Here is a 13,029-nt window from a genome sequence, read left to right as displayed (position 1 = left end):
CTAAGTTACTGGTAAAATACACAGTAAAGTTGAGATGCAGTCACGTAGATATGAACCCATCGGGAGAACAGTTGGAGTCGAAGAGTCACGTACTGCAAACTTGTTCCCTTCCATGTGATAACGAACAAGTTTTTTTCAACTTCAAACAACAAAAATTATGGCGTTAAATCTTTATGTGGAAATAATAGGCGCGCAGTGTTTACTTTTCATAGACTTATTTCTATTCGTAGTTTGAAAATGTAATGAGCAAAGCTGTGACAGCAAAATGTTGTAGACAACATTTCAAGTTAGGTGACAGATTAAACAGCGCATGCCACATTGTTGTTTCATTACGAGCATACAGCATCCCATTTGTCATAGTTCTAACTTATACAAGAGAACATGATGTTTCTATGTAGACTTTACTATTAGCCACAGTACCTATTGAACATAATAATTATTTACTGAAGCGCGATTCTCTACTGTCAGAACTATCGATTATCAAGCGTTTGAAATGTAAAATGTATTCCAAAAATAGTTCCTAAGGCACCCGCTAGTGGCGCGTGATAATTTTTTCGTCTGTCGATAGTCGATAGTGGTAGTGAATCTATATTTTTGTGAAAAATAGATACGAGTATTGAATCGAAGTAATATTACGAGTATCCATTTTTTAGATTATTACGACACAAATAAACATTACGCATGAAAAGATTTGCCTTTACAATCGTTAGAATTGATCTTACTACAGCCATTGAGTTTAAGACCGTCTGAACGCTTCTAAAAACTTTTCAAACAGTTTCCGTCTTATTTTCTTTTATATCCAACAAGTTTCAGCAAACGTTGCAGCTAATGTCTTTGGCATTTGCTTTGAAAGAACAATATCACTTTGGTCGTCAAATCAACCGGCATTGCAGAATATTAGACCCTCGTTGAGAACGCTTGTAATAGACCGTTGATCGCCTCCTTATTGACCTTTGCACATTTTGGCCGGAGTATTAAGTGAGCGGGATTATTGAGATACCCGGAAAATAGGAATCTTGGGAGAACTGATTATAACTGCAGTAAATACGGAATTATAGGTCGATGCTTTCTAGAAATACGTTCTGTCGAATGCATTTTGTTTGAATTAAAGAGTCGTACTTTATTTAAATGGATAAAATATTGCCAGTTTCTTTGTAAACTTGCTTTTATGCAGACAAAGAAGATGCTTGTATTTGATTCAAAAGAATATGAGTCCGGCACAGCTTTTGGTACAAAATATAAACTTCGTGTTCTAAATTAGCCTGAGTCCGCTGTACCACAATTTTGCCTCGTGTTTCTAGCGTGTGCAACACAAAATTGCCCATAATATTATTTTTGTTTTTAAAATTTGACAACAGCTTGAAATTATTTGCATTTTGAGCTTAAATTTTAACGGACTTGAGTGCCCAACTGGGACATTCATGTTAATTAAAAAATCTGCTTATTTAAGGTTTGTGCATTTGCAAAACTCAGTTCAGTTTAAACGTATGTTGTATGTGGATTTATGTAGTCATTATGAAACAAACTGTATGACAGTAGATATGAACGATATATTTTACGATTGGCTACTAGTATGCGCATATTACAAATTATAAATTGACGAAATAGGATTCATCACTTAAAACTCACTGTCTAATTTACTACTTCGATACTTGAATAAACTTACGATCGATCACAGAATCAGGTTCGGTGCAGCAAGTAAAATAGGTGAAGAAAATTCCAAAGTCACTTGAAAGCATAAAAGTTTCATTCTGGCGGAACCTCAAAATTGTCTGAAGAAACTCTTGCACCATGCATCGATAATGACAAAGAATCCACGTTGGTTCTCTGGGGCACACTTTGCATTCAGCCGCCTTCTTATGCGACCGCATATAATACAGTTCCGAAACTGCACGATGTATTCATGAATATTTACTCCACCACCAACGATAGAATATGCTTCCAGAAAAATCATATTCCACATGATACTGCTGAAGCAATATCATGTGGAATATGATTTTTATTGTTCTACTGGAAAATAAACATAAAATGTCTTTCTAGTTTATGGTATAAAGAAGGTACACAGCGATATCTAACCGAGAATCAAGCACATTTCATAATATCTCATTGCTATACCCAATTATTCTATTAACCTGCGTTTTCATTAGAAATCAAGAAGAAGAAGATGTAGATTTGAATGTTCCACTTTTACGCGTTTTTTCTAAATATATCCTCTTATATCCTCCTTACTTCCCACACGTAACTAAGATATAAACTATTCTGGAAGGTAACAAATTCTACAAACGTAAGTACCACTATTCAAACCGAAAATAACAGACTGAAAGTTGCAAAAGTGTTTTCATGTTCTAAAAGTTAAATAGCGCTATGAAACTTTCAACGTTATCAGACAACAGTCAAAATAAAGGGCTGCAAAATTATAAGTCACGAACGAAACCATTTGGGACGCAAAGCGACGTCTAAGTATTTTCATCAAATTTCGTCGAACGTTAAATGGGTGTCTCCGCACATGAACAGGAGCATCTCCTATTATTTCACAAATGTTATCAGAATATCAAACAGCGATTCGTGAAAGTATTACTTTGGAGTATCTGATGCTATCATCCGCGAAAACCGTCTTTATCTTGATTGCGTTAGAGATTGTAATTGTTTGCGTGCGTTTGCGTGTTCGATTCGTTTTGTAGCTGATGGTTTGCGGAGTGAGGAGTTGTGAGCAGCGAGTGTTTTTCACGGTCTCATTATGTGACGATTCGTATTCGAGGCCAGGCGGGAGTTACCAGTGTAAGGGTAAGGTTGAAGGGTAGCTCACTTGCCGACACGTACCACTAGACCCTGCTTACGAACTTCGTAAATGTTATTGATTTTATCTCGGCCTCATCCACAATATATATTTCATTTGTTTATTTGTATCACATTGTCTCTGCGGCATTAGGGAGTTCGTTAATGGGGTTATGTACCCACATAAAACACAATATATTACAGAGATAACATGTTTCTATCTTTACATAATAATAATATCTGATTTTGCTTTTAGGGTATTCTCTATACAATCGTTTATGTTTGGGAAGCCGACTTCAGGGACCATGTAACCAATAAAGATGTCAACAGAATTATATGAACTGGTTTGTATGTATTATATTCAAAGTATCTGGCTGTATAGACAGCAGCATGATGAAAATCACTGATTTAGTAGATATCACGCTTATCTTTGGATATATTGATTATCACTTTTTTATTTCCTTTGTAAAATCTTTTTTCAAAATACCTTAATCATCATGAATACATTTAAGCATGAGTAATCAAATAGATAAACCCAAATAGCAGACAGACTACAAAAAACCTAAAGTTCTTTAATTTGAAAAGTAAATGACGATGAGTGCAAAGAGTTTAATAACACAGACCTCTCTAAGACTAGTGGTCACGCGAGAATGAGCAGAACTTTTGCTATTTAATGAAGTATAATGTATCTTCTCAGTTATACCGCGCAAGTCCACTGACTTGTGCAGAATATAATGAAATGTGACAGACGGTGGAAAAATAATTTTAAGTTATTTTTCACAAAAAAAACTTTCATACCAGTTTTCTAGAGCACTGATTAAAGGAAAACTTTTTTCATTTCTTGTTTTAGTGAGTTGTTTTACACTGATGGACGTGGTGGAACTAACACAACTAGATTATGTTTTACAAAGAAATCTACCAACTAATCAAAAGCTTGTGTTTCTTAAAAATGCTGAGATTTCTCATAACAGCTTAAATCTATACTAATCTATACTAATATTATAAAGCTGAAGAGTTTGTTTGTTTGTTTGTTTGTTTGAACGCGCTAATCTCAGGAACTACTGGTCCGATTTGAAAAATTCTTTCACTGTTATATAGCCCATTTATCGAGGAAGGTTAAAGGCTATATATCATCACGCTACGACCATTAGGAGCGGAGTAGTAACGAAAAATGTTACAAAAACGGGAAAAAATTATGACGTGACGCAAGCGAAGTTGCGCGGGTCAGCTAGTATAATATAATACTAGCTGGCCCGGCAAACGTTGTTATGCCATAAACATTGAAAAAAATAGTGTCACTTAGGGGTATAAAATAATAAATGTTGGCCGATTCTCAGACCTGCTCAATATGCTCACAAAATTTAAAATAGTTTAAAGGAAAAACAAGGAGCTTATAAAAATGCTTTGCTTTCAGTCTATCATGAGTGATGAAGTTGAATCGTGGAAGCTCAGTCTTAGCTGTCAAATGCCACCTTTGAAAAATGCGCTCCGTATCGATTTATGATAGCTAAGGAAACCTGTCTAGCTGCAGTGCTTTTTCTAAAGTATTTCGTTTACTTGTTTTGTTAGTGTTTTCTTAAAATTAGAAATATTTTTTTCCCATAAATGACCCACTGCTGAGAAAAGAGTCTCCTCTCAGTCCCTAATTCCTCTCGGAATGAGGGAGGGGTAAGGCCTTGTGTCCACGACGTTGGCCTTGTGTGGGTTGAGGACTTTGCATACCTTCACGAACTTTTTTAAATAACTCTCATGCATGCAAAGTTGCAACACGATTATTTTCTTTACTGTTGAAACCAGTGATTATTATTTTTAATACACGCATAACTTCGAACATAATATAAGAAAACAATTACTGTTTTATTACGATAATAATTAATTATCAATAATAAATGAATTCCTAATTATAATTTTATTACCTTTAAATAGGTTTACAGGATATAATAACCACGGGAATAATTAATATATGAAAAACCAAAATATCTTCCGAATTATGCTTTATTTTGAATGTCATCGGGTTATTTATTATTATTATATAATTGAGACAATTTATTTAGAAGGGATACCTACGTTGAGTATCTACTCTGTACACACCGTTTCTGAAACAAAAATAGTTCATTGTTAGTTTTTACGCTAGAACTTGGTTATACTCTTTTAAAAGATTTTATAAATTTTATTTGTTATTAACTTGTTTAAAATAAAATAAGTACTTGAGTTTAAAACAAAGAATCAGAAGTTACTACAAAGAAATCAAAACCTAAATTAAACATGTTATATAGTAGTAGTAATAGTTATTGAACAATAGATTCCATGAACTTATTCACTCACCCGGATTTCCTCAGATCATCATTACCCATATGGAAGACGCGGCCGCGACACGTGTTCAAACTAACTTGAATACCATTAGAGCATTCCCTTGCAATTAAGTGGTTGTACGTAACGGTGGCTGCAAAGAGTTCCCAAGCACGGTTGTGGTTGCAAATGTTGGTAAGACAACCGGGCTGGCTGATGCCGCCGTTGGGATGGAAATCAGCATTGGCGATGTTGGAGCCAATACCAAGACCACCCACGGTGTAGCCTCCGTCGGTGTGGATAGCTTCAACGTAAACGGCATCGTTTGGGCCAAGACGGTTGCGGTTGAAGTTCCATAGAGGGCCAGCGGGGTCCAAACCTAGCAAGATGAATCAAATGTAAACATCAGATAGTAGTACTTCGATTCTCTACCACTATCGACTACCGGCAACCGGCTAGTTGTCGACATTTTGACATTAAGAATGTACTGCAAAAAAAGTTTCTACGACGGCCGTCACAGGCGCCGATCAGATTTTCATACAAAATTTCTCGATGACAGGTCGGATGTCGGCAGTCGATAGTAGTAGAGAATTGAGCTTATGATAAGTCGAAGTATCAAAAGTGATACGATACTAGATGGCAGTAGCAGTAGTGACACGCAAGTGGATCATAATTTTTATTGTTTGTCAAAAATTACGATCTTATGTTATTGATGAAGGTCAAGCAGGTCGACCTTTAAAATGATTTTGTGTCTTTTGTTTCATTAATAAAGAAAGTACTCAAGTGAAGATAAGATAGTTGATATTATGTATAAGGAAATATTACTTTGATTCGCATAGAAACACGATGAAATAGGGTTATTAATAAGATATCATTGTGTGATAACATTAATGCGGGCTTAGAACGTCTAGCAATACACAGATTGCAGGTGGTCTGATGCTGATAAGAAAATCTTTACCTAATCATTATCTAAATATTAATAAATCTAGAAAGTATTTCAAGTATAACGCAATCTTCATGTAAAAGTTAGAACATTTGCACCAAGAAACCAAATGTGCTAAAATTACTATAATTTGTTTTATCACATTAAAATTAGGTCACAATAAAAATGAGGTAGTTAATGAGTTTAGAACTGCAGCGAATTTCTCTACTGTCGGTATTTTCGAGGGTCGAGAGGTTGACATTTAAATTGTACTGCGTAAATAGTTCCCACGGCGCCCGTTAGATGCGGTGATCAGGTTTCGTTGATAGTAATAGAGAATTGCGCTACTGATGTAAATAGCATATAAAATAATGCTTTATGTAAAGCGTACCTGTGACACGAGCAACTTGTCCTCCAAGTTCCCTACCAGCGTTTCCAACTAAATGAGCGCCCAAACTGAAGCCGACAATGTGCATGGAATTCAAACGAGCACCAGTAGTCGAGCTCAAGAAACGCAAGAACTGTCCAAGACCACGGCCGACGGCGGGCACTCCATTTGCAGCTGTGACGTAGTTGGACATGGCAAGTCTTCTCCAGTCCAGGACGATCACGTTGGCCTCTCCTTTGCCAAGATAAGCTAGAAGAACATAATCAAAATTCTGATTTTGTTTGGTTAAACATTAGTCTAGAAGTTGCTGACTAGTGCTCCTATATCAGTCGCTAGAGAGTTAATTAAAAAAATGGTGTCTGATTATCTACTGTTTTCAATTATCTCCATGCAAATTCAGTTTAGTAGTTCAGTAATCAAACTGTCATGAACAGACCGACTTTCGTATTCATAATACCAATATTAGTGAGGACAATTCTGTGATAGATTTACTACCGTCCTGTTTGTTCGGAGTTTAGTTCTAGAACTTTCTGTTTCGGAGTTATTTCACGATCTATATGTATTCTTACCATCTCTTATAGTAGGGTTGAGACCAGTGTTCTGGTTGCTGAGCCAGCCATGAGCGATTACGACTGTTGGTGCATTAGGGTTAAAGTTTGAATTCCTGATAGAGTTCGCGTTATTCATGATCAGCTGCTGAGAATTCCTTGGATTGCGTCTGTAAAGATAACAATATTTGAAATTGGGGGAAACTGCTTCATTTTTACTTGGTTGAAATACCGTTACCATACCACAACAGTCTGCTTTTTTGGACGGTCAACGGCTGTAGAGTCCACTAGCGCAGAGATACCGTCAAGAACTGTACGCGCCGCAAGCATTGCGTCGGGAGATAGTAGGTTTGATTTTCACAACAACACCCGCTCTAAGAATTGTCTGGTTGTACTCTGTGTCCATTGTTAGTATGTTTGAAAACTTCCCCGCGACACATGTGCAATTATTAGTGCGGGAGTCGTTTTTAAAAGAAAAGAAAGAGAAGAATTTGTATTATAAAAAGTGTACCTGGTGAAGAGCAAGTAGAGGTTATTAGCGGGATTCCTGTTGACAGCGTCCATCACAACTCTGTCCACGTTGTCTTCCAAGTCCACGAGGTGAGGATTACCGTCTCCATCGGGGAACTCGATGAATCGAGGATAATGCATGTTGTTCTCCGGGAACCCATCGTCCAACGGGACCGCTGATGCGGTATAAACTAAAAAAGAAAATGTACGTTATAAGACAAAGGGTTGCCTTTAAGTGCCTAGAAAAATAATGAGACTTGCTTGATGAAAGAAAGTTAGAAGATTAAGGAAAATTACGCTATGTGTATAAAAAAATAAAGCAACAACTTACCCGTGGCTAAAAGCAAACACAGGAAGGCCTTCTTCATTGTATCGGTAATAGTAAGACAATCACTTCACTTCGAGTAGCAATAAGTATTTATTTCACCATTATCAACAACGAAAGATAATAAATCGCATAATCGTATATTAAGAGATTACAAACTCTCAAGCGTCGTGATTAATTCACTCTTATCGACCAAAGCCGTATTAAAACTACAATTGGTAGATAAAATAAAATGCCCTCTATTCATAGACTAATGATCTCATTGGACTACTTAAACAAATATTAAATGGAATATTAAAAAGCTACAAATATTGTGGTCACAGAAGGACTTTGGCAAAGAGTCAATGGTGGTCCATCAAAATATTTTCTTGGCAATGGTACTTGTCGATTGGCCGACAAAATAGCCAAGCCGCGAAACCCCAAAATTTTGTGGCGAGAAATATTATTTTAAAATTGAACGAGTTTCCTTCTCTTGGGTGTTATAAAGGGGAAGACGGAGCCAAATGATAATGATAATTTTGGGCATTTAGAATACCCACGGATCATTTATAATATCTTATGAGATTGTCGTTAGTATTATGGTGTTGTAATTTATACAGTTACTAATTTTAACTTATGTACTTTTGTCTTTTAGATAAGGTAACGTTGGAGTAAAAATAGAATTCGTAACGTGATTACTTTGAATGACGCAGAAGAAATGATTATTAATATAATTCACGGATGTATTGTTCTGATAATGCTTTGTTGTGTTGCTAAAACGACTCTTGAGACTGTAATTAACCATAGGACTAAATATTTTCATTCAGGAATGTTGATTTTCAAGTAGTCAATTGTAAGTCAAGGATCTTGTAAGCATGCAGGTTGAAACACAATCAAACGGCTGCTATGTTTAACTCACTCAAATGTTTGATCTGCACAGGGCTCGAAACTCTGTATTTGATTCTGTTGCAATGGTTACATGAATACTGTTCAACCAATTGTCTATTTAATGACTAAATCTCTACTTCAGAGTAAAGAAATGTGGGTTAATTACAAACTTTCCGTAACATTTGCATTGGTTAAAGATTTAGATAAGTAAGTACTATAAGTTTATTACTACTATAATTAAATTAGTCTATAAGACTAGATAGTCGTTTTAATACGTTTTTATTTGAAATAAAATAATGTAATTTACTGTAATATATTTGGGTTAAAATGATTTTGTAAATAAAGGCATAAATTTACCTTTTACTTGGAATTACCCAAATAAAGTTTTGTGCAAACACAGGCTAATAGTGGATTCTGTGGAAGTAAATGCAAATTCGACTATTAAAATTATCCATTTTGTATATAAACTAATTCTGTATATAAATGAAAACTACAAATATTATGATGCTACTTTTATTTCTGACATCATTCAATGAATAACAATTTTACATGAAATTCATTTAGTAGGGATAGAACCTCCTGGTGTTGACCCTGAAGACTCCAGATCTGTAGACAATAAAAGTTTTTCTAGATTTCTGTATGATAAATCAACTAAACATTAAATTAATATGCTTTTTATGTTTTGTACATGTTTATACAATTTTTACCTCATAATTATTGGGTTGATAATTACAGAAAGAAAATAAACAAAATACAATTTTAACTTACCCGGATTTGGTCAGATCGCTGTTGCCCATATTGTACCGCTCTCCACGGCATGTTCCCAAATTGACTTGGATGATATTCGAGCACCTCCTGGCTACCAAGTGGTCGCGAGTCACAGTTGATGCAAAGAATCTCCAAGCGCGGTTGTGGCTGCAAGTGTTGGTGTAGCAGCCGGGCTGTTCAATACCACCGTTGGGGTAAAAGTCAGCGTCTCCAACGTTGATACCGAGGCCAAGACCTTCGATGGCATAGCCGCCGTTTGTGTGGATAGCTTCTACGTAGACAGCATCGTCAGAGCTGATGCGGTCGCTGTTGAAGTGCCATAGAGGACCGGCGGGGTCCAAAGCTAAACAGTGAAATAAAATTATAGACGCATGCAATGTTTCCGAAAATAACAATCGTCAAAACAATCAGATTATCTTAAAATGATAAGGATTATAAAATAATTGTGCATTTAGGAATCATTTTACAAGATTTATAAAAAATCAATAAGAAACTCTATTTTAAATTAGTGACAAACGACGGCGTTTTAATAAAAAATTTGCTGCTTGCGATAAAAAGTATAGACCACATTTTTTTATACCTGTAATACGAGCAACTTTTCCTCCGACTTCCCGACCAGCGACACCAACTAAGTGAGCGCCCAAACTGAAGCCAACAAGGTGTATAGACCTGTAGCTCACTCCAGTTACTTTGCTGAGGAAAGCCAGGAACTTTCCTACAGCCTGACCGACGACGGGAACTCCTCGGGCGGCGGTGATGTAGTTGGAAACGGCAACAGTCCTCCAGTCCACGACAATAACGTTGGAGGTTTCTTTGCCGAGGTAAGCTGCAATCATATATAAGTGTTATTACAATTTTGCTCTAGTTATAAGATAACAACAATGGAAATTTAAGAATACTATGCTATATGCTATGAGTGTCTTGCTAGCTCTTCTCATAAGGCTCTACCCCCTTTTCGAGCTAGTGGTGCATTCAGTCATTGTAACAACTATCATAAGTTTCAATATTTGACTTAAATAATTAAAAGATTGTATTTTAATTCTCTATTATTGTACAGTAGTCTAAAATTAACATTAAAAATATACTAATAATTTAACGCCCAATATTCTACAAGATATGCGAAGCTGTTAAACATAAAGACGATACGAAGCCAATACTTTGGCTATTAAAGCTATTAAAGCTACATTATTGCTAGTTTCAAATGAGTTAATCTTACCGTCCCTGATAGCAGAGTTGACGCCAGAGTCCTGGTTGCTGAGCCAGCCGTGAACGATCACAACGGTGGAAGCCTTAGCGTTGAAGTATGACTGCCTGATCGAGTCTTCGTCATTGTAGATCAAGTTCTGGCCATCAGTAGGGTTGTGTCTGTAAAAAAAATACTTTATTTTACTCTTCACTCAAAAATATTCTTATTTCCCGAAATTATATTATTTAACGAGTTAGTGGCCCAAAGAAGGATATTAAATTCATTTTATTTGAGGCATAAATAATTTTTTTCTGCGTTTGTTTGTTTTAAAGCATATCAGGTAGCTGACTTTTATAAAAGTAATAATATGTATATATAATGCATATTACTTTTGAAATGAGAAATTACGATAAAGATTTGTTGACATGGAAATATTGGTCTATTTTTATTATAAAATGCTAGTAGAAGATACGACAATATCGTTGCTCTGGTAACTAAATATCATATCATAGATCAATGAATTCTTCAAATACCTGGTGAAGAGCAAGTATTGGACCTTGGTAGGGTCGTTGGCAACATCATCGATGACTTCCTCGTCTACGTCGTCCTCCAGGTCCACGGTGTGCATTTTTTCATCGCCATCGGGGAACTCGATGTAACGTTGGTACGGCACAGCGTTGTCCGAGGAAACTGGTTCCACGGGTACCGCTGATGCGGTATATACTGGAACAATTTATTTTGTTTAAACTTCTACTCAATAATTTGAAGGCTATGTTAGGTAGCAAAGTTATAACAATTAAATGTAGTGGCAACTGAGTTCAACAATAAGTGGGACAGTGCCAAAGAGGATGTGAAAAGAATGAGTCTTAGTACAAGTAATCCAACAGTTCCGAAACACCGTAGGCACTAGGCACCCGACAGAATATTGAAATTTGGTTGATCCGAACTTGCAAAGTAATAATTTAAGCATGACACTTAGACACTAAAAGGAATCAAAATCTTAAGAAAATAACTAGATCACAAAGATTCTTTTAAAAAATCTATAGATTTACCAGTGGCAACAAGTAAACACAGGAAAGCCTTGTTCATCGTAACAAATTTACGAAAACACTTTATCCACTGAGTGTGTTATGGAGTATTTATTTACAGATTATCAATAACGGAGAGATAATTATACCGCATAATTGTATTTTGGGAGATTAGAATGTTTACTACGTCGATAATTGCTTTATCATCATCAAGAAAACGTAGGTACATGCCCATATTAATTGGTAGTGATGACAGATAAAGGGTGATAACTTAAAGTTACATGTGAAGTTTACGTGAGGAATGATATTTCTTTTAAAGTTTATTCAGAAAGAATTATTTTTAAAATCAGCACAGGATATTTTCGTTACACATCGAGAAAGTAAGGAAATAATAATGTTATGCACAGCTGATTTTATCATTATCTCACCATCCTGATATAATCATATTTTCGAACTAAAACTATGGCTGCATTGGATATAGCCCGAAAACATAAAAGAGAGCATAAGTGGTCGTATTTGCAAAGTGATGTAGTTGCATCAAACAGGCCACCTTCAGCAGCATATATTTGCCTGATAGATGATTTAAATTCTGAATTTTGTTTATATTCTTCAGTCGCAAACCTTAACCTCTCTCTATCCTAATGGAAATACCTTTTTAGTTATAATCTACTTATGTCAAATATTAGTACACGAATTACACTACCATACTTATTTAATAATTCTCCAAACATTAATTATGTACTCTATATTTTTTTTTTTCGCAATCGCAACGTTCAGAATTAAGTGCAATTCAATTACCTTTTTTCATTAGATTATTCTTTGTATTGGAGATAGCTGACCCGCGCAACTTCGCTTGCGTCACCTAAGAGAATGGGTCAAAATTTTCCCCGTTTTTGTAACATTTTTCGTTGCTACTCCGCTCCTAATGACCGTAGCGTGATGTTATATAGCCTATAGCCTTCCTCGATAAATGGGCTATCTAACACTGAAAGATTTTTCAAATCGGACCAGTAGTTCCTGAGATTAGCGCGTTCAAACAAACAAACAAACAATCAAACAAACAAACAAACTCTTCAGCTTTATTATATTAGTATAGATTTAAAAAGTAATAAAAAACTATAAGCATGATTTTCTTCATTCATTATAAAATCAGTTGTAGATTTCTTTATGTCACGCGTTTATCAGTCCCCCGTCATTTCTTTATATCATTGTCATCACGAAGTCACTGTCCAAAGTTACTTAGTGATAGGACACTAGGAAGTGCTATGCTGATAGCAAAGTTGCGATAATATATTAATACTTATTTTGATTTTGAAGGGAACACACACACCAGCAATTTGGTAAGGTTCGTCTCGAAAATTCAGGGGTAAGCGGTTGAGTCTAAGTAAATGCACATTCTACGGAAGCATACAATCATATATTT

At 35.7% G+C, this 13,029-nt stretch overlaps 2 protein-coding genes across 2 annotated transcripts; both read right to left on the bottom strand.

Annotated features, from left to right (window-relative positions):
* Window positions 1-4,752: 4,752 nt before the first annotated feature.
* Window positions 4,753-7,837, bottom strand: LOC142978979 (pancreatic triacylglycerol lipase-like). Its single transcript, XM_076123640.1, has 6 exons — window positions 7,764-7,837; window positions 7,434-7,623; window positions 6,944-7,092; window positions 6,378-6,623; window positions 5,101-5,443; window positions 4,753-4,871 (listed from the first exon to the last, which is right to left on the bottom strand). Exons 1-6 carry the CDS (start codon window positions 7,798-7,800, stop codon window positions 4,826-4,828), a joined length of 1,011 nt encoding a protein of 336 aa, XP_075979755.1. The 5' UTR covers window positions 7,801-7,837; the 3' UTR covers window positions 4,753-4,825.
* A 1,286-nt stretch (window positions 7,838-9,123) lies between these two features.
* On the bottom strand, window positions 9,124-11,758 carry LOC142978950 (pancreatic lipase-related protein 2-like). Its single transcript, XM_076123606.1, has 6 exons — window positions 11,631-11,758; window positions 11,112-11,301; window positions 10,609-10,757; window positions 9,973-10,218; window positions 9,393-9,735; window positions 9,124-9,230 (listed from the first exon to the last, which is right to left on the bottom strand). Exons 1-6 carry the CDS (start codon window positions 11,665-11,667, stop codon window positions 9,185-9,187), a joined length of 1,011 nt encoding a protein of 336 aa, XP_075979721.1. The 5' UTR covers window positions 11,668-11,758; the 3' UTR covers window positions 9,124-9,184.
* Window positions 11,759-13,029: the final 1,271 nt, after the last annotated feature.

The sequence above is a fragment of the Anticarsia gemmatalis genome, chromosome 15 (assembly GCF_050436995.1).
Source record: "Anticarsia gemmatalis isolate Benzon Research Colony breed Stoneville strain chromosome 15, ilAntGemm2 primary, whole genome shotgun sequence".
Taxonomy (NCBI): Eukaryota; Metazoa; Arthropoda; class Insecta; order Lepidoptera; family Erebidae; genus Anticarsia; species Anticarsia gemmatalis.
The sequence above is the reverse complement of the archived record's forward strand: the minus strand, read 5'-3'. Positions and strand labels throughout refer to the sequence as shown.

Coding starts and splice junctions, on each gene's coding strand:
- LOC142978950 (XM_076123606.1), bottom strand. CDS start 11,667: ATGAACAAGGCTTTCCTGTGTTTACTTGTTGCCACTG. Junction 10,219..10,608: donor CAACTCTGCTATCAGGGACG/GTAAGATTAACT, acceptor ATATGATTGCAG/CTTACCTCGGCAAAGAAACC. Junction 9,231..9,392: donor AGCGATCTGACCAAATCCGG/GTAAGTTAAAAT, acceptor TATTGTCTACAG/ATCTGGAGTCTTCAGGGTCA.
- LOC142978979 (XM_076123640.1), bottom strand. CDS start 7,800: ATGAAGAAGGCCTTCCTGTGTTTGCTTTTAGCCACGG. Junction 7,093..7,433: donor CTCTACTTGCTCTTCACCAG/GTACACTTTTTA, acceptor TTATCTTTACAG/ACGCAATCCAAGGAATTCTC. Junction 6,624..6,943: donor CAACCCTACTATAAGAGATG/GTAAGAATACAT, acceptor ATGTTCTTCTAG/CTTATCTTGGCAAAGGAGAG.